Below are 25,390 nucleotides of genomic sequence, written 5' to 3' on the forward strand. Positions count from 1 at the left end.
GGTGTTGCACGCCTCCTACAGCAAGTCGTTGTTACGACTTGCGATGTAATGGCACGCGTGGTAACAACGCGGTCGTTGTAACGACCACGTTGTAAACTACCATGTTGTGTTTACAGCGTTGTAAACGCTGTTTCCCTCCTCAACTACTTTGGTTTATCCCTGCAGACTCTGTCTGCCTGTAGCACCAAACTGGGGACTGGCAGCCACCTATATTTCCCCTTCCTCTTAACCTTCCTAAATCTTTCAACATTCTCTTCACAAGTCACCACAACAGTCTGGTAGCTCATATCCACATAAGAAATGCACATCCAACAGTTTTATAGCTGTCATGGATGACACGAATCCTTTGCCTGTGAAGTTCAAACCATATCTTTCCATATGGTTTGTCTTCAGTAAACTATCCTCAATGTCACCCTGCTTAAAACAAGCTCCCACAAAACAAGTTTGACTGAAGCAGTTCTGAAGCTACCCAGTAATGAAGCAACCAGTGAAACCTCCAGAAAACATGCGCTAGTCAACACCCTATCTTCCACAGATACTGGAGCATGCAGTGTGTAAATCTTCCGATACCAGTGCTGTATCTCAGAACCTTGCCCAGTGCAAATGACGCTGTGCATTAGCTATTTCGTTAATAATTTCTAGAGCCAATACAAAACACTATCTCTCAACAGCTTACTCAGCAACTAATCCTGTGCAGACTCCCTATTTGTCAGATGCACAGACGTCTCATTTTCAATTCTAAACACAACTGTAAATAGGGAACTGTACATCCCAAGTCTCCAAAGCCACCAAAAGAAGACAAAATTCCAGAGACTCCATGCTGTGCCACTGCCTCATTCACTCTTCCTGCCACGGCTGCGCACATAAAGCTCCCTTGTAGTGCACATCAAAAAACTGCACCGGGTGCATTTGAGTCGGATTCAACCTGCCAACTTCTCAACTCCTCATCCAACCTAATACATTCTCAAGTACAGAAATCTCTCCCAACTCTCCAAAACCTTTGAGCCTTCAGAAATTCACAAGTCTTCAAACAGTTCATCTCTCCATTCTATCAACTCATCTTCTCACTTTGTCCAGGGGTAACTTGCTCTCCATCAGCCGCAGATCCAGATCGATGCCCAGGAAAAGCAAAACCTTCACTGAGTCTTCATATTTTCCATGTCCAGCTTGACAGTCACCACCACATTCTTAAACAGAAACTCCTGCGACATCCCAGCACACTATCCATGATCGTTATCCACATCAACAAACAGGAAATTGTCAAGAGAATTCAGCACCAATTCCACAATTGATCGCCAACTCGCTAAAAAATTGCGCAACATACGATACATCAAAATTACATGACTTTATTCATCCATATCTTTTTATCCACTTGCATTCCCAACAGACATTTCTCCGCTGGACTAACAGACAACTGCCTTGACGCGTTCTTCACTTAGAATTTGGCCATCTAAGCACTGAAGCAAAGTGATCTGTCTTCAGTGAATCCACTGCACCGACAGATGCACAACATGGGGATGTGCCAAGGAAACATAGCCTGGAACTTCCGCTGACCTGACGGTCCACCTGCTAAAATGCACAACCCACTTGTGTTTTTTGTGTCTTATGGAATCCATCTTGTGGTGCATACAGTGTAGAATAAAATGGATTTAATATTGTGGACACTCTGATATGCAGTTTGTAAACTGATGCAGACACACCAGTAAAGCAGTTGAATCTTAGTCACTTTTAAAAACAGCTGTTGGGGTAAATTGTGTACTAACCTGCCGTGCAGTAATAGCTCTGTGCCTCTCTACTCTACTCTACACCACTCTACTCTATGCTAATGAACTCTAAGCCACTGCACTCTTTGCCACTGCACTCTACATCACTCCAGTCTAGGCCACTCAAATCTACTCTGCGCATCTCCATTCTATGACACTCCAAGCTTGACCACTCTGCAACACTGCAGTCTACGCCATTGCACTCTAAGCCAATACACACTACACCAATGCACCTTACTCTGTAACACTTAACTCTACGCCAATCCACTCTATGCAACTCTAATCTACTCTGTACCACTGCCCTCTTCACCACATTACTATTCGCCACTCTACGCCACTGCACTCACCCTGCATCACACCACTCTACACCACTTCAGTATACTCTGAAACAATCTATGCCACTGCACTCTACACCATTCTACTCCACCCTACATAACTTCACTCTATACCACTGAACTCTACACCACTGCACTCTACTCTGCGCCACTGAACTCTACGTCCCAACTCTCTACGCTACTGCTCTCTATACCAATGCACTCCTACGCCAATACACTCTACGCCACTGTATACCACTGTACTCTATGACATTCTACTCTGCAACACTGCACTCTCTGCCACTGAACTCTACGCCACTCAACTCTGCACAACTGCATTCTATAGCAGTGCTCTCTGCATCACTCCACTCTACGCCATAGCACTCCATGGCACTACATTCTACTCTGCACCACTTTGCACCACTCCACTCTGCACCACTATACGGTACTGCACTCTGTGCCACTCTACTCTACTCTGCACAGGCATGCAACACCCATTGGACTCAAAGGGCTCCATACCCCCCGTCGTGTGTGGCAGCCCGGGATGAGACAGCTTCCCGGGCACACACACAGCCGCACCCGAGCACTTCACAGGTCTTTAAAATACCATTTGCATGTTAATGAGGCCTTGCTGTTGTTTCACCCCTTCTAAGAGCTCCTGCAGCTCAACTCTGCCAATTGCTTAAAGATTCAGCACCCCCCGAAATTTTTTCTTAGCCCCCCCTCCCGAAATTTGGCTCTAGTTGTGCCTCTGACTCTGCACCACTGCATTTTATGCCACTGTACTCTATGCCACTATATTCTGCACCACTGCACTCTGACTCACTGCACTCTGCACCAATTCATTCTATGCCACTGTACTCTATGCCACTATATTCTGAAACACTGCACTCTGGCACTCTGCACCAATTCACTCTTCTATGCGACCCTCTAATCTACACCACTGCCTCTACAACGCTGCATTTTCAACCGCTGAATTTGATGCCACTGCACTCAATGTGACTCCGCTCTATGCCACTCCCCTCTACAGCATTGTACTCCAGTCTTCGCCATTCCACTCCATGCCACTCCACACCCCTCTATGTCACTAACCTTTAGCCATGTTGAACAGCAGCCACCCTGGTGTACAACATGGCTAAAACACATTGGCAAAGCCAAAAGCTTTTGCATAGGTGAGACCTGTTGGCTTTGTCAATGCTTGTTGGTTTAGCAGCTGTTTAATCTTGCTCAGTGATGTGTCTTTCCCACTGTCTGCTGGCTTCGCAACGGCGGTATGACGACACATCTCAACAGTAATAGGTTAGTGCAGTAGCTGTGTCTTTTTTTGTCTATTATCGGCATGTAGTTGTGGCACAACTGGACTCTAAGATGGTTTTCGCCAGTTGTTCACGTATTATAAGCAGAATATTTAAGACGCAGTTGTACAGGCTCTGAGAATTGTTGTTGGTGGACAAGTGAGGAGAAGAACTAAATACTGTGCGGCCTCCAGCAGGAAGAGTGCCCGAAAAATGACCCCAGGGCCGAAAGCCCTCGTCGACTGTCAGGTCTCTGTATATTAAACTATTTTGTGGCATTTTGGATACCTTTAGTTGAGGGTGCCACTAACAAAAGATCTGCGATTTTGCCTTCAAAGACATGTCGATCTGTTTCTAAGCAGTTATTGGCAGGGGTTTAAGGAACAGTCAGATAGAGAGACGCGGTGGTGGTGTAACGCATGCACCTGCGGGGGAGAAGGGGGCACAGCCCGTCCAGGGCCCCAACGCTTCATGTGGCCCCATTTTGCCAAAGCCAGATGAATGTCTGTGAGCTATGGGAGACTCCGACCCCCCGTCACGGTCTGCAGGGGGGCTCCACCATTTAACGTTAAACCACTGGAGAGACGCCATTTGGTTGAACCTCAACTCTTCCTTCTCTGGCCTATACCGGAAAACACATATACCATGCCGCGCACTTGCTCATTTAAAAAAAAGTAATAATAATAATTTCAAATCTTTTTATTGATTTTAAAGAGAAAAAACCGTGAATAAGCATTTAAGTAAAAACATATACATTGGTAAAACATGATTAGAAAAATAAATAAATACGTTATTGAAGTAATAAGGAAAAAATAATATAAAGGGGGTAATGGTTGCAGAGTCAATCTTGTACTTGAGTCATACGAGGTGCGAGGGTTGATGAGGGGGAGCAGTACCATATTACTTTTACAATTAACATCATGTATATATGTGCGGTTGGAATAGGCACAGAGCAGCCTGCCGAGTGCTGGTTGGCCATATGGAATACAAAGTTGCTGAGGCGTAAGAAAGAGTTAAATAAATTCGAACGGTAAACAATACAGGTTGTACGATAGAAGTACAGAAAGGTGGCAGCAGTCAAAATATTCGTATAACCCTAGTGCACGTGCTCATTTATAAAAACATAAAGACAGTGTATATATGCAAGATTACAAACCTCGGTGATCAGTGTTGATTTATATTCCGTTGTGTCATAAACCCATCCATGTTGGCACCTTTGAGTGGCGTTAAGGCCGTACTTGAGGATGGAGTCAATATCCCGGTCCACAGGAGTGTACATGGAGCATTCCTCGTAAGAGCCGCGCGCGTCTCTGGGAATGGTGAGGTTCAGCTGCAGCTCGGTGCTCAGGTTTGGGCTCAGGGCGAGGATCCAGCTGGTGTTGCAGTGGTGGGGCACGGAGATTCCCATGAACACCTGCCCAAATACGGAAAGGGCAAGGAGACCATATGGGACGCACAGCATCCCGACTATCAGCTTCTGAAAGCGCCCAAATTCGCCAGCAGCTTTCAAGACCTCTCCAACGTCTGCCATCCTGATCCTGGTCTGAGAAGGCTGGTGCAAAGGTGGGCTTTTTAGGTGGTGAAAATTAATGTTTAAACTACTTCAGTGAAGATCATTAGCAAAGGTAAGTGGTTTTCGTAATCGCCATCTGTATTGGAGCGAGCGATGACCTTAAAAACCCATCCACTTTTTTTTGTTTGTTTTTTCTTGTGCCAAAACTAACGCCGAGGACACTGCTGGCTGTGAAGTGAACTTTAATTGGCGGAGAAGGCATTCGAAAGTTCAATTAGCTTTACAAGGAGAGGTGATCCGTTGGTTACTTCTGTCAAACGGGATGTGGGTTCCAAATCCTAGCTTCCCTACTTAAACAAATTGTGTGATCTGGTGGAACTCGCTACTGTCTCCTCCCCTTTCATTTTCTGACACTTTTGAGACTTCTAAGAAATAAGATAAACTCGATTGTTTACCACTATATAAACCAAATGGACATTTCCAGTTTGCCTGGAAGTTCCTAAAATCAACCCCATTAGTAAAGTTGGGCAAATCACGTCTTCTAGTTACTCGAATGTATTAAACGTACATGCAGTTGGCCCCACACGCTCCGGACCCAGTCCGAAGCTCTCTGGGCAGGGACTTGCCAGTGCCTAAGGGGGCCCGTGGAGCTCGGGGCCCGCGCAGCTCGGGGCCCCCATCCCACCACGGGGGCTTTTGTTACGCCACTGGAGAGGATGAGTGGTTCATTGAATGTGTTGTGCACGGATGTGTACACCGGGGCTTATTTACAAGACCCTTGCCCCACTTTTACGTCATTTTTAACATAGGAAAAGTGATGTATGGGTGGCGCAAGGGGCTTGTAAATAAGCCCCTCCGTGTCTCAATGAACTCTGTCCATCCTGCAGGCTCTGTAGGACAGGTTGGGATCTGGTGAGAGATGGAAGAAAGGATGCCTGGCCCCAGTCTATTTGGGTTTGTTATATTTTGGGTAGTGGTGAGTCATGTTGGCTAATTGTGGGCGAGAGTAGAATGTACTGGTGCATTTTTTAGTGATGGATTATATAGGCCGGCTAACATCCTCTTATCGATCTGTGAGTAGTATTATGTGCATGTATGTGAGTGCAGAAAGACATTGTGGGATATTCTCTACAAATGGTGAAAAACTATCGCTAACCTCAGTTAGTGTGCGTTTTCTTATCGCCGTGTACCGCGAGAAACTATCGCCATGTTAGCGGCGTATTCACATCACGCTGCTAACAGGCCAAGGTTCCCCCACCAGGTCAAATGTCCGGCGATAAGATTAGCGTCACGGCGATAAAACTCGTCACGCTAACGTGAAAAAAGTGGCGATGTGCCAATTAGCGACCAGGAAAGGCACACTAATTAGCGTCAGCGCACCTTTTTTTACGTTATGCGGGGAAAATCACTATAAAATGCCCACTAAGCAGCCCAAACACAAAAAAAAGAAGATACATTTGAGATGAACCATGGAGGAAGCTGGACCCAGCACAGAGGCCAACAACAACCCCACAAACACCCAGGAGGACCAGCCAGAGACCCAGGGAAAGGGCAAGGGCAAGAGGAAGAGGAAGATGCGGTTCAGTCAGCAGGAAAACCAGGCCCTGATTGCGGAGGTGACAGAAAACCAACAGCAACTTTTTGTCAGCTCCACTGTGTCAATGGCAACCAAAAATGCAATATAGCAGTCCATCGTGGCCAAGGTGAATGCTGTCAGAGAGGTGAGGAGGACAGTGTATGACTCCAAGAAGAGCTGGCATGATGCTAAGCACAAGACCAAGCAGAAACTTGCAGCCAACCTGAAAGCAGCAATGCAGACTGGAGGTGGGGGTCCAGTGCCACAGGAGGAGCTGGATTCACTGGAGGAACAGGTGTCCCAAGTCATCAGTGAGGAGAGACGGTGGTTGGAGTTCCTGGACAGGATACTGCTCAACACGACCAGACACAACAGCAACAGGGTAAGTACCAACCAGGGACTGAGGGGACGGGGGGGGAGATGGGCCCACTGGCACTCATGCACAATTAAATATATCGCAGTGCACGCCCACAATGACTGCGGATCATGTCCCGGATCCCCTTGACCCTGGTGGCATAGACACATATCACTCTACTCAACCAATACATTGCAAGACACATATTGGTGGGCTCACAGACCTGGAAATGTGCAAAGAAAAGTCAAACAAATATAGTCCAAGTATCATATCAGACCACAAGATAAGGGCCACATTGATTGGAGATGCGGCAGGCTGTCAAAATGGCCCCCTTGCCTCAACACCACGCATATGCATGTGCCCGTATGTCAGTTGTGTGCAAGAATGTGCATGTGCAGCAAGGGTGACACAACTGCACATACACAATCTTGCGCACAACGCAGACAAACATGCACAATGCTGCATCTCTGCTGACATTGTTGGTGGCATGCCCACTCATGCACATGATCAGTCACAAACACAGTGCATCCTCATGTTTAGTATCAGAGCGATGGGGCCCTGTGCAGATGATTTGTATATGTGTGTTGTTGAGGCAAGGGGGCCATGTAGACATCCTGAAACATCTCCAGTAAATGTGCCCGCCAGCCTGTCCATGAGATGCAGTCCAGTGTACACAGTGACGGCTCGCAGTGTGAGTCCTGCGGGGCGGTGGTGGGGGAGGGGCAGGATGGGGGGTAGTGGAGTTGGACACACGACAGGCTGGAGTTAGGTAAGTAAATAAATAATTCCAACTATTTACCTTGCACTTTCTGCATCGCAAACCCGGCGATGCAGCAAGTGCAAGAAAAATAGTTTAATTCATTTATTTACTTACCTAACTCCAGCCCATCTTGTGTCCAACTCCACTACCCCCTGTCCTGCCCCTCCCCCACCCCGCACCACCGCCCCGCAGGAATCACACTGTGAGCTGTCACTGTGTGTACACCAAGTGAGAAACCATCTAGTGAGTCTGCATACCAGAAACACATGCAATGTCACAACAAACTGATCATGCAGCCTACTGGCTCAAAGGTGCATATCTCACAATGCGCACAAACAGCAGACTTCACTCAAAAGGTGATGTAATACAAGGAGCAGGGGGGGCTATGCCCAGAACACCACAGTGTGGGGACAATGCATATCAGGAATGTGTCAAACAAATCTGTACTGCATGACTTGTCTGTGTGCCAGACTCACAGAACTACAATGTTCCTGTAAAGAAGTAAGACAACCAAAGTTATGACAACAAGCAAGGATAGCAAAGATGCTATAAATAATGACAACTAGCCAAATGGCACACTCACCCCTTAGGTCGCTTTGCACACCTCCACTCTCAAGTGTACACATCTGCCATACAGAAAACACCATTCCACATCAGTCCTGGTATGAGTTGCCCATTACACCATTATGTGCATGTAGACCTATCTGTTTGGTAAGTCAACTGTGTCAGTGAACAAATATGCAGTCATGGCTGTTATCAACCACACGCAAAGCCATGCATTGAACATTCATAACCAGGACAGCATGTATCATCCATGTGATCAGCTGCGTGGCACCTACACAAACACACATCACCCTGCCATTTGCATCTGTTGGGAGGGCGGCGGTGACGAGGCCGGAGCACCACAAATACGCATTAGGAAATCCACATCCATCAAATCAAGCCCCACTTACACACCACGCGTGGGATAAACGTTGAGGGTAATGGGTGTTGACACTGTCTGTCCAGCCAGCAACAACAATAGAAACTCACACAGCACCATACTCACAACGGGTAAGCCAACAGGAGGGCAGTAAGCAATGCATGCAAGACAAATCACATTAGACCAAGCTACCTGGATGCACACGTGTACAGCAAAGTGCAGCACACATTGAAACAGCAAGTAGGCCTTGATAGCCAATGCGCCTAAAGGGGGCCCTCCTCACACATAACTAATCTCGCAATAAACACATGCACATGTGCAGTACACAGCAAAGTGCGGGTCTGTGAGCCACACTGACAAGGCAAGTGACAGTGCATGATGAATAGCATGCCTGCACCCCAAACATCTCAACATGGTGCAGGCCACGTCACTGAGGTGGCTGAGTGTGGACCACATCCTTAAAGGAGCAGGTCACACTTTGACACAACCTCGTGTACATACAACCCCTGACATCTGCTGACAAACAATGCACAAGTGTCCCAACTCTGACCAAGACACATATATACCATATCTTGCAACATCTCAGCATTGTAAATGCACAGAAGTGAAGGCTCACTGCCTGAAAGGGATAAGGGGTAGTAACACCTTGTGTGTATAAACTGGCCAATCACATTTGTCATAGCTGTAAACTGTGAGATGACAATGTACAAGTACAACCTCACATCCATGATGTAGTAGGAAAAACATCCCTCAACAAATAGGCATCTCCTCCCAAACAGTCACAATGTACATCATCATGCAGTCTGCTTGTAAACTCATCCAATGCATGATCATACATTAAACACACAGTTAAACCGGATCTCCCCTTTACATTGCAGAGGGAAAAACATCACCTCCTGAACAGCAGTCTGTCCCACTCTTCACTGATGAAGAGGAGGAATTCACCACCATCAACACGGACACCCTCCAACAACTGCTAGACTCCATCAGCACCCCATCTCTAGGAGCAAGGCAACCCAGCTGCATTGTGTAACCCCCACCCCCTGCACACACCACACAGCAGCAAGCACCTACCGCCACAGCTGTCTCCCAGGACCCACACCTGGCATTCCAATGGTGTGTGTTAGAGGTCCAGCAGGAGATGGCTCATCAGGTGGGGGTGGGGTTTGACAACCTGGTGGCCAAACTTGATTCCGTAAGTGGGTGTCTGAGTTCCATCCAGGACCACCTACAAAAACTCACGGACACCCAAAATCCACTCAATGCTCTCCAACACTCCATGGCTGACATCGCTGGAGTCATGACTCAGAGACAGGAACACCCGTCCAGTCAGAGTGGCTCCAGCAATGGCATCCAGGAGTTGGGCCGCAAGCGGAGTATAATGGAGAACATGGAGCAGATGCAGGCGGAACAAATGGCTGCCACGGCTGCACACCAGCAAGATGTAGCTCGAATCTTCCATGCCCTACAGATCTGGCGCAGATGAATGCTGCTGCTGCTGCTTCTGCATCCACATCTCTGCCCCCTGATGTGTCAGTGCCTCACAGTGCTGCTGCCAATCTTCCACCACCCACATGTGAGGCACATGACACATCCGAGGATGAAGATGTGGATGAATCTGCCTTATTGCAAAGAAGGAAGCGGTAGCATTCATCTTTGCCAAATGGCCAGTTTCTACCTGGTTCTGGGCTCAGCATCATGCCCCGGAATATCCCCTTCCACTGGCCACCGATACACTCTGCAACACTCCCCTTGGACCTCGACATGGACTGCCATATTTTGTCTGGTTACCAATGACACAGCAATCAGACTGCTGACTGAACTCTTCCTCATCCTTTGGACTTGTCAACCCTAAAGGACTCTGTCTGGCCCTCCACTGGGCATCAATGTAATGTGGGGATTGCATGGCCAAGTACTGGTCCAGTCTCCAACTATGTCAATGGACATGTGAATAAATATATTTAACTCACACAGATGTCTGTTGTCCATGACCAATCCAGTATAGCAGTCTGTTAAAATGTAGCAGCAGTGAATCCACCAAAAGGTACACCCAGGGAAATGATCCAAATGTACATGTTTTACTGTGATACAGATATGCAGTCAGATGAGCGGGTATGTGTGAACCAGCTGTGCCCCCATTGCTCCAATACAATAATCTAGCAATATCCCAAGTTAGCCACATATCCATGAAGGAAATAGGAATGTGTGTAAAAAAGTCAAAGTCTGTTGCAGGTCACAAGTAGTGTCCCACTTTACAATTTCAAAAATAATATCTCCTGGCATATCTACTCACACTCTACAGGGTGGACAAAGCCTGTTGTGATGGTGCACATTGCATTTCACATCCCAAGATGGTGCACACCATATACACATTGATGAAGATACGTAAGGGCACATGTCTACCAGCCACAAATTGAACCACAATGTTTGCCTCAGTCAAGTAGAGCTGGGAATAGGGACTCACCCCAAAGTGTAAGGCATCAGTCAGCCCCTTCCTGTGGACGAACAATGCTTACTGACTTTGGAACCCTCACATGCTGTGACCACTGTGAGCGGCTAGGGCAATGTGACAAGGGATGTTTGGTGCACTGCACTGAGCATATAGTCTGACGCAGTGCCACCATTTAAAGCATGGCATCACTATGAACTAATTCCAAATGGTGACAGCTGGAGGAAGTGGCCATGTCTCTGGCACTACAGGAAGTAATGCAATATTTCACCTCTTGTGTGCAGCAGAACTGTGTTCATGCACAAAAACGTGAAAGGTGACAAAATCATGACTTTTAAAATTTGTGATTCACAGAAGGCATTTAGGAGTAGTGAAGTCAGTACATCTAACTGTACTACTTCGAAATGCCAGTTGTGAATACCGGAAAACGTAAACTCATGACTTACTCTCAGATGACTTATGTGAATCAGGCCCACTGTTCTGCCATATGCAGTTCACAATGGACCCACATGAAGACTACTACTTGCATGGCCCGGAGGTTCAGCCTCCATGCACAGGAACATATAATTTAAATGAATCTGACACACTTGCACTACGCAGCAAGTGATCCAAGGTCTGTGCAATGTAGATGGACTCAGTGCCAGGAGCATGTGAGATGCAGGGCTATGACGCAATCTGTGGTACCCACCATATACATTCATCTCCATGATGGATAACATTAATTACTACAATATCCTCTCAATGCTATGTCCCTACGTTGTATTGTAAATGGGCAATAATGTGCTGTCCAACTCTGCGAGTCACACTTAAGATGTGTAACTTCACAAACGACTGCCCCTAGACTAGGCCATACATCCAACTTGCAACCCTGTTAACCATGCAAGATTACTGTGCTCACATCTAAGGTATCCTGACACAATCCATCCTGCTATTTAACATGTCATGACCACACTTACACATTCAACGGAGTGTCCAGTGATGATATGAGATGCATTAAAGGGGAAAAGCCACACTCCACCACATCACGCCGGACATAAGTGCACGCAGAATTCAAAAATAGTAACCATTTATTATAGAACTACACAAATTATCTTTCTTAAACTACCAATAATCATAACTACTACTAATCTAAACTAAACTATCTCAAATAAAATGCAAACGTCCCTGAACTAACTACCCTAACTAATCCTAAACACGCAACAACATATCTAATACATCAACCACCCTCCCACCCATAAGGCACATCATGAGACAGGACAAAGACATCTAAGCTACACACAAACTAACTACACACTTAACCTACACAAAGATATATTTTTTTGTATATTTAAAAAAAAAAATGTAAACAACAAAGACATCAACCCCCCACCCAAAGGAAAAGGAAACTTATCCCCAAATACTATATGACAACAAAAATCTAAATCTACTTTAAAATCTAACACTACCTATGCTTACACTAAAACTACACTACCTAACAATTAAAATACTTACCTAACACTACAGAAAATACTATATTAAACATTGGGGAAGGGAGAAGAGGGGGATGGAGCTCTGTGAGAAGTTGGCCTGGCATATGCTGGTCACTAGTTATAGTGGCCACCTTGCACCAGTCCAATTCGACTCTTGGTAGATAGGTTTAAAGACAACCTTTTAAAGAAAGCTATCCTAGTGGTAGCTGTGGAGAGCAGCCTTCAGGCTAAGTCTCTGAGGAATGTAAAGCAGCTTGTTTTACCTTATAATCTCTTGAATTACCAAATGAAAAGACACCACACAGGTATATATATCAAATATATATGTATTTATTTCTAAATATACTCTACTAATCTCTTTATGAGATTAGAGCCAGGTAAACAGTCAAAAGATCAACAGTTCTCAATAAATTAAGCACAAATATGGCTGTAGCCCTAGGGGCGTACCAGACCATATACTAAAATAGTGGTTTAACAAACTCGACTTGCAAAAGTAAAAGTCCTAGGGCCTTGGGAATCGCTGGGGCTTCACTTTTGCAGTGTTAGCAGGTAAGTAATCAGCCCACAGGAGACGCGTGCAGTGTCTAAACACACACGCGGGTTTTCAATGCGTTTCAATGGCAAGTGTCGCGGTTTGTATTTTACAGTTCTAGGGCACTTCGGAGTGGACAACAAGCAAACAACTTACAGGGTAAGTACTTCGAGAGCCAATGCACACTTGGGCACCGTAATGCAAGAGTTACCTCACCCAGGGAAGCCGGGTGCATACGTGTCCTTTGGTGTCGGGTCGCGATGCTGTTTTCAATGGAGATCACTGAAGACTTGCTGCTTGCGTCGTCGAGAGAAGTGTCCGCTGGAATCCGAAGATGGATTGGAGTTGCAGAAGACCTAGAAATTGAGGGGACAGAGTTCAAAGTCACTTGCCAGTGACCGGTGGCCAGCAAGATGGATGACCACAGCTGTCGCGTCTCTTCGGGTCGCTGATGTCGTTTTGTCTCTTCGCTCACGAGGACCAGGAGGGATTGATGAAGACCAGCAGCTGGATTCAAAAGGTCCCATGACGTCTGCAGCTGTTGACGGTGTCGGCACTCGGTTTGGAGCCAACAAGTCTTGGCAACTGCAAGTCTTGTGTGGATGGAAGATTGTCGATGGAGCAGACCAGCAAGGTCTGATGGACTTATCCAGCGAGGGTAAGTAAGGGCAGGCCCAGAGCAACCAGGCAAGCCCTTGAAGGTGATGTGGAAGTCTTCTGGAGAGTTACTAGCCAACGGGCAAGCAACCACGAAGACACCTTTGCAGGAAAAGTTCACCAACAACCCACGGTCACTCGGGACAAGGTAGGCCGCTGATCTGCTCGGGACTTGGACAACAAGTGGTCCAAAGCACAACTTCGTTGGACGTAGTTTAGGGCTTGCACTCGAAATCAGTGCACGGTTCCCTGGTATTGCTGTTCCTCGTCACTCGTGGGGTCCAGATGCCACAGCTTCGCTGGGGACTCAAAATGGCCGTCGAGAGGTCAGGAAATCCACTTCAGGGGACGCAGGGACTTCGGGCTCCGGCGGGAGCGGTAATGTTTGCAACCGTAGTTCAGTAGTTTTGGTGCCTGCCAAGCAGGGGAGTCACTCCTTGACTCCAAGGGAGATCCTTCGGTCTTCTAGAGATAGTAGAAAGTTGAAGGGCCAGGATTCTTCTTCGTAGAGCGTCGTCCAGGTGTAATCAAATTGCATTGGCAATGTGTGGTATCTTATAGTGAAAAGATGGGAGGGACTAGCTCTATGACCACTCCTCTGGGAGGGTTAGGGTAGTGGGTGGTTACACCCACTTCCATTTGTCCAGTTTCACGCCAGAGCAGGGGCAGGTAGCCCCTGAACCGGTTTGAGCTGGCATATGCACAGAGGAGCCTACTGCTCCCCCAGTGCAGGACTTCAAAGCACTCTAAGAGTGCACCCACACAGCTCCAATACACTAATTCCTGTCTGGGAGGTGGTGACACCTCCCTGTGACAGGAAACCCTTTGATGGGCTCCCTCCACTGCGAGTTTCGGTCAGCAGCAGGAGGGCAGCCCAGTGTCTGTGCTGGTGGCATCCATTTTGTGATGCCAGGGCTCTAGATGATTTCTACCGTGTAGTACAGTGTGTACATGTCGTCCCCTCTAGAAGGGTGGGATCCTACTCCCACACCAGCTATTGGTGTGGGGGTAGGATTCCAAGTTGTTTGACACCAAACACAACATGTTTTGATGCAGTCATTCCAAAGTTAGCATTTACCGCGAGGTTATAATGCACTTAAGAGTATATGGTTTAACCGCATCCACAAACAGCAGCAGAGAATAGACTCTGCCAGCTGCAGAGGGGTCCTGCTCAGGCAGAAGCACCCCCTCACATAGTAAACCAAGCACCCTGCCCTTGGGATTGATAGGGCCTACCATAGGGGTGACTGATAGGTTTATATGTGTGTGTGTATGGTGAGATATAGGAACCTATACCTCAGTGAGGAGTGCTAACACTACCTCACACAGGCTGCAGTAGCAGGCCTGTGGTGTCAGATTATGAGTGCTTCCCAGGGGTGGCATAGTACATGCTGCAGCCCCTGGTAGGCCTGTGAAGTACCAATGCCCTAGGTACCTAAGGTACCATATACTAGAGGCTCATAAGGTACCACAGTATCCAATCACTAGTGCATCTAATATACACACCAAGTTGTTTAGAGAGATCAGTTAGACTGGGGCCCTGATTAGCAGGGACCCAGCCAGACTATAGCCAGAAACCAGTGTATACATCAGAAAAAAAGTGGGGGCAACACAAGTGCAGATCCTACTCTCCTACAGGCTCAACATGGCCAGGCATCATGGTAGTCCCAGGGCTTTCCTCATGTCCTCCATGAACCTGGTCTGCTCGGACATCTCCCTCCTAATCTCTGCCAGCATCACGTTGTTGTCCATCAGAGTCCTCCTGTCCTGCAAAGTGAAAATCTCAACCTGATCAGCAGGTGCAGGTGGCATTGTCCCATTTATGTGTGAGGTTGTAGGGGGATGGGACACTGCCTGTCCATGCTGGGACCCACCACTGACGCCAGAGGGTCCTGGGATGGCCTGTGTGCCACTTTTTCTCCCACGTGTTGCTACCTCGGGCACCGACTTCCAATTGCCAGTTTCCTTGTCCTCCTGGTACCTCCGTTCCATGCTACGGTACCCTTTCGTGACCTTCTTAATGTGGAAGTACTGGTCTTTCCTAACCTGTAAGGCGTGGGACTCCTCTGGCATCATGTTGTCTGTAAAATATGAACAATGGAAAATTGTGAGTCCTTTGGACTATGTCAATGTTCTTCATTCAAACTGGGCATACACGATCACTTAAAATGGGAGTCTACACTCTGTTCGTAACTATGTGTATTCAGAGAGTGACCTACACAACAAAATGTTGAATCCAAGATCAGTGACTACATGCTGGGGAGACTGACATGCCAGTGCATGGCATAGGACATATACAGTCACAACCAAATGAGATCGTCAGTGTAAAATGATGGTGCTGTGATATACCCTGACTGAGGGTGACTTACAAGGAATCGGAGGTGGGAGGCAATCTCCTTCCGTGTGTAGCACCACACTCCTTCTCTCCTGCAACACAGTGCAGCATCATACTCATGATGCACATGTGCAGCCCTGCGTGTCCCCCAGCGACCATGTGCAGTGCATCAAGTCAGCGTAAAAACAGGCACTCTTGTACAAGAGTGCAAGGGTGTCTGTGTGCAGGGGGGGTTGTTAATGTGTAGGAAGGTTACCCTACTGGCACAGGAGCAATACTGGGACAGCCCCACTCACACTTTCATCTGTGCTGCATCATACAGCACACATTGAAACACGTCAGGTGGCTGAACACTGACTTGTACATGAGGCGCTGAGCCTCTCTCCACCACTACTTTACAATAGGTGACGCGTTGCTGCCCAGAGGGGTAAACATCGTTTCATATGAATTGTCAACCATGCATGTCTTGGATCTACTTTTGTCACTCTGTAGTAAATTTCACTACGCAGTCCTTCACAACGCAAACTGTTACAAGGCATTCCCCATTGTAACGTCAACCTGGAGTCATAATGGTTATTGTGTCATAATGGGCAATGCTTTCTCACAGATAGCGCTGTAGAGGCCTGCATTGTTAAATATATGGCACGGCAATGATTGTAGGACTAAAGCATGCGTGGTAAATGCATGCAGAGTGATGTCACCAAATTGTACAGAGGGGCTCATTCGCCTGAGCCAGAATCGACCAAGGAACTACCCCAAGGAGGAAGCATGACAACACCATTGTAGTGGCCAAACATGCCTATGTGATATTATGGGCCATCTTTGCTGGGTGTTTGTGGAACGTGCCATTAATATGCTAGGCTCAGAACTACGCACTGTCACTTCTGTGAAGCTGGTATGCAGCATACCTGCGAAATAACTTTGCCGACCTGTGTCTGAGCACGCACGGCCTGAAAACCACAGCCTCCTTGTGCATGATTGGTCACACCTGCACAGTCATCGCAGTCAAGGATGAACATGCATTCCATGTCTGTTAATACTCATCAGCTACACCACTTACATGTCTCCTATCCTATCAGTGCGCTCTGTCTTCCACATGCATGTGCTGTAGTGACCAAACCCATAGACCTAATTTACATGTGTATCACTGACTGGGGATGTGCAAAGTAAAAACTGGAAGACAAATGCAGAGCTCCACCTTAACCTACTGATTCATACACACTTATGACTTCAACAAAACATCATCACACTGTATGCAAGGTACATTTGATACATACCCATACTACATACTACACCATTGCTTGTTTTAGTCAGCCATTCATTACACCGCACTATGCCGATATATGATGTTCAAACTCACCAGTGGCATGTGGGTTCTTGACCTTGTTGATATCCCTCTGCGTGATGAGAGGTCTTCCAGATGTGAGACATAAAACCCAATGTGTTGGTATCAGACGTGAAATTACATGTGTCATATTCATCTTACATATTATCACCATTACAGACAATGCTCCGTAACTGTACAGTTGCGTGACATGTTTGTTAAATGATTGGGTCTACTTTGCCTGCCATTCACTCAAGACCTATGAATGCTGAGTCTGGCCAGACAAGACGACAATGCTAGGAAACTTACGCATTCTAGTTGTGGGAAACATTCAAGGCCCCATTTCTACACGCAACATGATGTTATACATGCTCTGTGTACGATTGCATTGCTGCCGATCGCACAAAGCTGTTTCACAGGTGGTGGTGTATGACACTGTGGGGATGTCCTATTACCTATGAGCTATTGTACATGTTTCAAAGATTGTCACACAGAGCATATGTACAATGGAAGCGTAGAAAACGTACAAATATTCATGTGCACAGCCTTTGTACACTTCCTTTTGTGCAGCACACATGTACCAGAAACAATGCCTTGGATTGTTCAGGTACAGTCACCCTTCCTGTGCACAAACAATCTTTGTCCTGCGTCCTGCACACAGTATTGCATAATGGTGCCAGCCTTGGCACTACAGTGCTAAGTGTTGCGCCAGTGCAGTGGATAACACCAACCTGCACCCTATGCTTGTCAATATGAAGCAGCATTGTGTTTCTGATGTGCCAGCGTTAGGCGTGAACGCATGACGTCCCCCGCCTCACTCTGCCACATTTTAGCACTTGGACACCAGTGTGTCACACACGTAGATTCTGGCTTTTCATTACAGTGTTCATAATTAAATTTGGAGTTTAAACTTACCACACTGTAGGCCAAAGATGACTCCCAGGTGGTCCAGCAGGTCACTCTCACGGGCCAGGCAATCCTGCCAGCGGTGCTTCCATTGGCGCACAGTCCGGTCCACCCCAAAGACACTCATCATCTGCGCCCGAACACGCTCCCACCTGACCTTCCGCACCTTGACGTCATATCCGGAGAGGGTACGACCTCCCATCTCCACAATCCGGGGCAAGTAAAAATTACTCAACCAGAAGAAGCCCCCCAATCCCCCCCCCGGACATCCTGCCCTCCCTGCCCACACCCACCATCTCCCTGAACACACTTAAACACTCTGCACAAATCAAAACCCAATATAACAGACCCAACAACTACAAAAAAAGTTAACTACCCCAAGACAAACATCCAACAAGATTGAGGACAAGAGACAATTAAACACGTAAAAACAGGTACACCACACTTCACAGGGACACTATCGACAGGACACAGCAACACTCTCCAAAACACCAATCTGCAGCACACACCACCAAACACCTCCAGCACTCTCCACAATCACCAGCAACGTGCTCATAAGAAAAAGTGAAAGTGCACAGCACTCCTCCAGTAAATAAGAAGCATGCAGACATCACTTCCTGTGTGTTTGCTGCCCATTTTTTGACGTAGCGATGAAAAGGCTCAAAAAGGCTTTGGGGTAACATTTCGTACAGTTCAATGTGTTTAGCGATATTTTTTCCATCCATAGTATGAAAAATACATCACCTTTTCGGAAATGCAAGTTCTTACACAGATGAACAGTCTTAGAGGAAGTTTCATTTCTTGTCCCGAAGAACCCCATAAAAAGCTAGATTTGACCCCAAATGACACCCTAAATTTCATAATTGACCCCAAATGACATCCTGAATTTCATAATTGACCCTAAATGACACCCTTAATGTCATAATTCACCCCAAATGACACCCTGAATTTCATAATACACCCCAAAAGATACCCTAAATTTCAATTTTCAATTCAATTCAAAATATCTTTATTTGAATATATAATATCCATAAAAGCACAATTAAAACCAATCCATACATAGCAACATAATCAAGGCAAAAAAGTACAGTTCATTTATAACAATGACTAAAATGGGCCACAATTTACAGGATATATCATATATTAAAAATCGACAGGGTGTGTTTAACAACATTACAATGATATACAGTTCTAACGTCCTTCATTGGGCACACATAGTTCTGCGTGACCGTAAGGCTGACTTCAGGAATGATCCAACGTGGAAAATTAATTCCTTTTCCACCAGTTTGAACACTTCCGTGCAGGCTGCCCTGAAGTCGAAAATGGCGCGTTTTTTTAAAGAAAGGTATCAAAAAACCTTTTGTGAATTTGGAGTAAAAACTACAAAAGAATAAAAAGTGCAACATTGTTTGGTTATTAAGTGCGTAGCATGGGCAGGGCAATGCATCAAGATCGGCATTATAGCCCAGAGGGAAACATAGTAAATATTTCATAGTGCCTGCCCGTAAGCGAAATAGCAACCCTCTTTCCCAGTGTCCTATAGGTTTTAAAAGGTATCTGGGAAGCAAGTGAGAACAATCCTCTATGGGCATATACCTTACAACTGAGGTTTTCTTGGTCTCTCTCTGGTACCTTTCATCACTATACTTTTTATACAGTGCCTCTTGTATCACCTTTTTGTTAATTGGATTGAATTGGGTTTAAAAAGATGCACATGTGGTTCACGCTCTTAAGGCTCTCTTTTACGGCGGCGTGCCATGGTATGTCCCCACCCCTCTCACATCTAAGGCAATCAATAATTATGTCTCTGGTGAGGGTTGCCACACTGTTCTTCCAAATTGCAACCCAGAACAGTGCTGGACGAGCCCTAATATAATCTTCAATGTAGGGGAGTTTCAGTTCTTTGTGGCACACATATACAGAGGACATCGGGGCTCCCAAAAGTTTCCTGAATAGTCTGTTTTCTTTACGTTGAATGCTACTACATTTGGTAAAGCCCCAGATTTCTGCTCCATAGGTTGCGGCGGGGGCACACTGTAGTTTGAAGATTTTTTGAGGGCTAAAACTACTTCAGACCTTTTGGGTTGGGGTAGACCCAAAATTGTGTTAATACTTTGTGACAGCTTACTTCTGCTGTGTGCCACGTGGTCGGACCAAGAGCCATTTGTAGCTTAAACTAGCCCAAGATAAGAAAAAGTGCAAGTGCTTTGTAAACTATCCAAATTGACAGTGAATTTATTAATAGGGCGCTTTTTCGGACCGCAGGCCATTAAAACCGATTTTTTAAAATTAGTCCTTAAATCTAAAACAACCATAAAATCTACAAAACCTTGTACTAAAATGCGTAGGGCGTTTGGGGTGCGTGCCATTAAAACCGCGTCATCCCCATATAATAAGGTGGGTAGTGTATTACCGTTTATTCTCGGGACATCATGGGTGACTTTTACATGTGAATCATGTAGGTCGTTTATATATAAAATAAAAAGAAGGGGTGCCAGAATGCACCCCTGTCTAACTCCTCTATCAATTTTGATGTCACTTGATACATCCCCGTCCTGGCTGATCCACACCTGGGCATGCAGATCTCTGTGCAAATACGCTAATAAGTGGACTAGAACTTCATCCAGGCCTTGTTTTAAAAGAATGGACCATAGGCGTTACCTATTGACGAGGTCAAACGCAGAGGTAAGGTCCATGAAGGCGAGATATATATATTTGCAACAGTGAGTTTTGAGCCTGTAGTGGGCAATGACATCCTCTGGCGTTAATCTGTGAGGCTGAGGCGTCGGCGATGGACCTGCTGTCTTATTCAGCGCAGCCTCTGTGGTGGTCCTGGGGGAGGTGGCAGTGGCGGTGGTTGTTGTGGCCTTCTTGGTGCTGCTAGCTGCATGATTAGTACCTCCATTGCATCAGTGGGTCTTCAGGTGAGGCTCTGGGCTAGCCTACCTTATATACTGTTATATATTACCATATTTTAAGAGCTCCTTTTTTCTGGTCTTAAATTCCAGCAGCTAACGGGCCTTAGCGTGTGTTTTTTTATCGCATCGCCGGTCCAGGCGATCGTTGAGAATATAGCGAAGTGAGGTTAGCGTGCGTTTTAACATGGTAACACCTACATTGCATGTGATTAGCATTAGTTGTCGCTAAAATCCTTGCCGATGTTATTAACGGCCGCTATTGCCAGAAAGCTGTTAGCGACAGCTTGTGAATAGGGCGATAAAAATATCACGCTTTAGTGGCAGAAAAGTGCAGCTAACGCGGCGATATAGCCTTGAGATTATGCCCCAATGTTGTTTGCTTCATTCCACTCAGGTGTATTGCTGTCAGTTGCTCAGTTTAGCGTGGGTCTTATGATTCAAAACACTTCGGGGGACATTTACTAAGATTTTGCGCCGCGTTTGCATCACAAAAGTGACGAAAAATGGTGCAAAATCTTTTTTCCCTAATTAACTTTCCAGCGCTAAACGTGTTTAGCGCTGGAAATAACGTAAAAGTCATGCGAAGCAGCACATTGCGCTGCTTTGCATTACTTTGCGCTATGGGGGCGTACTGAGGGGTGGTGCATCGGCGTTCCCATGCAACCACCCAAGGTTTCTCACTCTAAACCCAATTTACTAAAAAGAGAAAACTGCACCCTTTTCAAATAGGCACCAGTCAGGAGAAATGCTTTTATTTCTCCTTCCTTTTCTGACTTTGAATGCCTGCTGCACTGTGCAGCATGCATGCAAAGTGGGAAAAGCATTCCCTCGTGTGTAGCATAGTATTTTGTACAGCAGGCGTACCCTTCCTGTACAAAACCTATGCTACACTCATGTACACACCCTAGCGCTGTGGCGCCAAGGTGTGTGCATGGCGCACGGCAGCTGAAATCAGCGCCTGTGCATGGGAATGGGGAAGCGAGAGCCATATCTTTGAAGATATGGCACTCTCCTGCTCCCTCCCTGTCGCGCAATGTAGCGCAGCCTCGCGGGGAGCTGCGCTGCTTTGCGTGAATCTTTAGTAAATCTCCCCCTTCAACTACTTTGTGGCTATGGTGCAGTGGGATGTATACAGTGCTTAATTTGATCCAGCAGAGGCAGGTGGGGCCCACCGGAACTTATTTTTGGAGACAACACTTATTCCTCAGCAGAGTTCAATCCCGAGCAAGACAAAGAGGAAAAGAAAGACAGAAAAGAAAGACAGAAAAACAGTGATGGTTCCACGAACGAACACCGGACAGCTACGCAGCCCACAAGGACGCCACCCGCAGACATCACCATCTCATCAGATTAGCCAAGAGATCCTCCTTCAAAGCCCGCCTGGACAACAACGCACACAACAGCAAAAAGCTCTTCGGCATAGTGAAGGAACTCTCCAACCCCAGCGCCAACGCCAACTACATGCCGCCCTCACAAGAACTGGGCGACTCGCTGGCCACCTTCTTCCACCGCAAGATCGCTGACATCCACGACAGCTTCAACACCACCACGACCACCCCGACATCGTCAGACCCCACCCCCTCTACGAACCCCACCCGCATCAACCGCCTGACCTCCTGGACCAACGTCAACAACGATGAAACACGCAAGACCATGAACTCCATCCACTCAGGATCACCGTCAGACCCCTGCCCACACCACATATTCAACAAAGCAGATGCAGCCATCGCACCCCAACTACGGAAAGTAATCAACATCTCCTTCGAGACAGCTACATTCCCGGAAAGCTGGAAGCACGCCAAAATCAACGCCATTCTCAAGAAGCCTAAGGCAGACCTCAAGGACCTCAAGAATTTCTGGCCCATGTCCCTGCTCCAGTTCCCGGCGAAGGTAATCGAGAAAATCATCAACACGCAACTGACCCGCTACCTCGAGGACAACGACATCCTAGACCCATCCCAGTCTGGATTCCGAAAAAACCACAGCACGGAGACAGCCCTAATCGCCGCCACAGACGACATCAGGATCCAACTAGACAACGGCAAAACATCAGCCCTCATCCTCCTGGACCTGTCAGCCGCCTTCGATACGGTCTGCCACCGCACACTAAAGACACGACTCCAAGAAGCCGGAATCCAAGAGAAGGCCCTGGACTGGACCACATCCTTCCTCTCCGGCAGAACCCAGAGCGTCCGCCTCCCCCCCTGCCGCTCCGAAGCCACCGACATCATCTGCAGCGTAACCCAGGGCTCATCCCTCAGCCCGACGCTGTTCAATGTCTACATGGCCCCCCTCGCTCACGTCGCCTGCCAGCACGACCTCAACATCATCTCCTATGCCGACGACACCAAGCTCATCCTCTCCCTCACCAAGGACCCGCACACCGCCAAAACCAACCTCCATGAGAGAATGAAGGCCGTCGCCGAATGGATGAGAGGCAGACGACTCAAGCTGAACTCGGACAAGACGGAGGTCCTCATCCTCGGATCCACCCCCATAGCCTGGGACGACTCCTGGTGGCCGACCACGCTGGGAACAGCACCGACACCCACCGATCACGCACACAACCTAGGAATCATCCTCGACTCCTTCCTCTCTATGTCGAAACAGGTCAACGCCGTCTCCTCCTCCTGCTACAACACCCTCCGCATGCTCCGCAGGATCTTCAAGTGGATCCCCACCGAGACAAGAAGAACGGTGACACAGGCCCTCGTCAGCAGCAGGTTGGACTACGGCAACGCACTCTACGCAGGAATCCCGGTCAAACACCTGCGACGACTGCAACGCATCCAAAACGCCTCCGCCCGACTGATCCTCTACGTCCCCCTCCACAGCCACATCACCCCCCACCTGAGAGACCTTCACTGGCTCCCAGTCGACAAGAGGATCACCTTCAAGATGCTCACCCACACTCACAAAGCACTCCACAACACCAGACCAGCCTACCTCAACAGCAGACTCAGCTTCTACACCCCCACCCGCCAGCTCCGCTCCACCCGCCTCTCCCTCGCCGCCGTCCCCCGCATCCAACGAACGACCTCCGGTGGCAGATCCTTCTCCTTCCTCGCCGCCAAAACTTGGAACACCCTCCCTACCCACCTACGACAAACCCAAGACCTGCTCACCTTCAGAAGACTCCTCAAGACCTGGCTCTTCGAGCAATAGCAGCACCCCCCCCAGCACCTTGAGACCCTCACGGGTAAGTAGCACGCTATATAAGTACTATGATTGATTGATTGATTGATTGATGTGATAAAGGGAGAAAGCTGGGATGAGACAGAACCTACAAGTGTGAAATGAAGAGGCAGAGAATGACTGGAGGAGGATTAAAGATGCACACAGTGGATCCAAGACAACATAGTAGTGTCCGTAGTAGTGTCCTCCCCAGCCCGGCAGCATGCAAGGGACCACGCCACACACGGAGCTCTACAGTGCATGTCTTTATTCTTCAGAGTGCAACCATTCACCAGACGCACTGCATCAGGAATTTTATTAACCACACTCAAACGATTACGTCATTCTCCTAAGTAGTGCATCAGGGTCCCACTATTGCTATTTACAAGACACTACATCTCCCCATCTGTGAAATAAAAAGTACAAAGATTACATACATACATCATAGTTCTTGAATGAGTTGTCAAGATGCTTGAGCCATTCTTCCAGACCTAGTCGTGTGAGTTTGATGAAGGGGAGGAGCAGAGCCTGCCTCAGGCTCCGGGGATGCAGAGAAAGGCATGGAAGGTGGGCTCTCTGGACTTTCAAGTGGGCAGATCTCACTTATGACATCTGGAGCCAACGTACATTGAGGTAGGTGCTTGAAGTGTGACAAATCTCTTGTGATAGACTTTCCGGGACATTGAGCAGTTACCATATGTCCTTTACTCGTCACAAACCTCATAGGTTCAGCATCAAATGGAGCATCAGACTTGCATTTCTATTTTTGCTTGACCAGGACTTGGTCTCCTTCCTTGAAAACCGTGTGAGGAAGAACGTCTTCTTACCTCCTCGAATCTGGAAGGCGGTCATAAGCTAGAGTCCTCTGTCTCAGGCATTGTCTTGTCCTTAAACTATGCTATGAGTCGGAGTTTTCAGAAAAAGTTGTGTAGTTCCTTTTTCAAGTGAAAGGTATCCTCATGCGGGGTAGGTACACAAATGAGCTCTCACTTTGTTGAAAAATACCATAATCCAGATGACATGAGGTGGACCATCTTGGAGGCACACAACCAGTGGAGTAAGAAAACACTTTTCCAAAAAGAACAATGCTGGATTTTCTGACTTGCCACTAATGTGGTCGGACTCAAC

The 25,390-nt window shown here is 47.2% G+C and overlaps 1 protein-coding gene across 2 annotated transcripts in view; it reads right to left on the bottom strand.

The window, feature by feature from the left end:
- LOC146796336 (solute carrier family 22 member 13-like) overlaps positions 1 to 25,390 on the bottom strand; it is a 492,717-nt gene that overhangs the window by 320,827 nt on the left and 146,500 nt on the right. The window contains exon 1 of one of the 2 annotated variants that reach the window (XM_085628860.1): positions 4,529 to 4,977. The exons of the other annotated variant lie outside the window; for it this stretch is intronic. Coding sequence (XP_085484986.1) covers positions 4,529 to 4,903 — 375 coding nt within the window. The 5' untranslated portion in view covers positions 4,904 to 4,977. Of the gene's footprint in view, positions 1 to 4,528; positions 4,978 to 25,390 lie in introns of those variants that run through there. 2 annotated transcript variants of the gene reach the window in all.

Source organism: Triturus cristatus, chromosome 10, assembly GCF_964204655.1.
Source record: "Triturus cristatus chromosome 10, aTriCri1.1, whole genome shotgun sequence".
Lineage (NCBI taxonomy): Eukaryota > Metazoa > Chordata > Amphibia > Caudata > Salamandridae > Triturus > Triturus cristatus.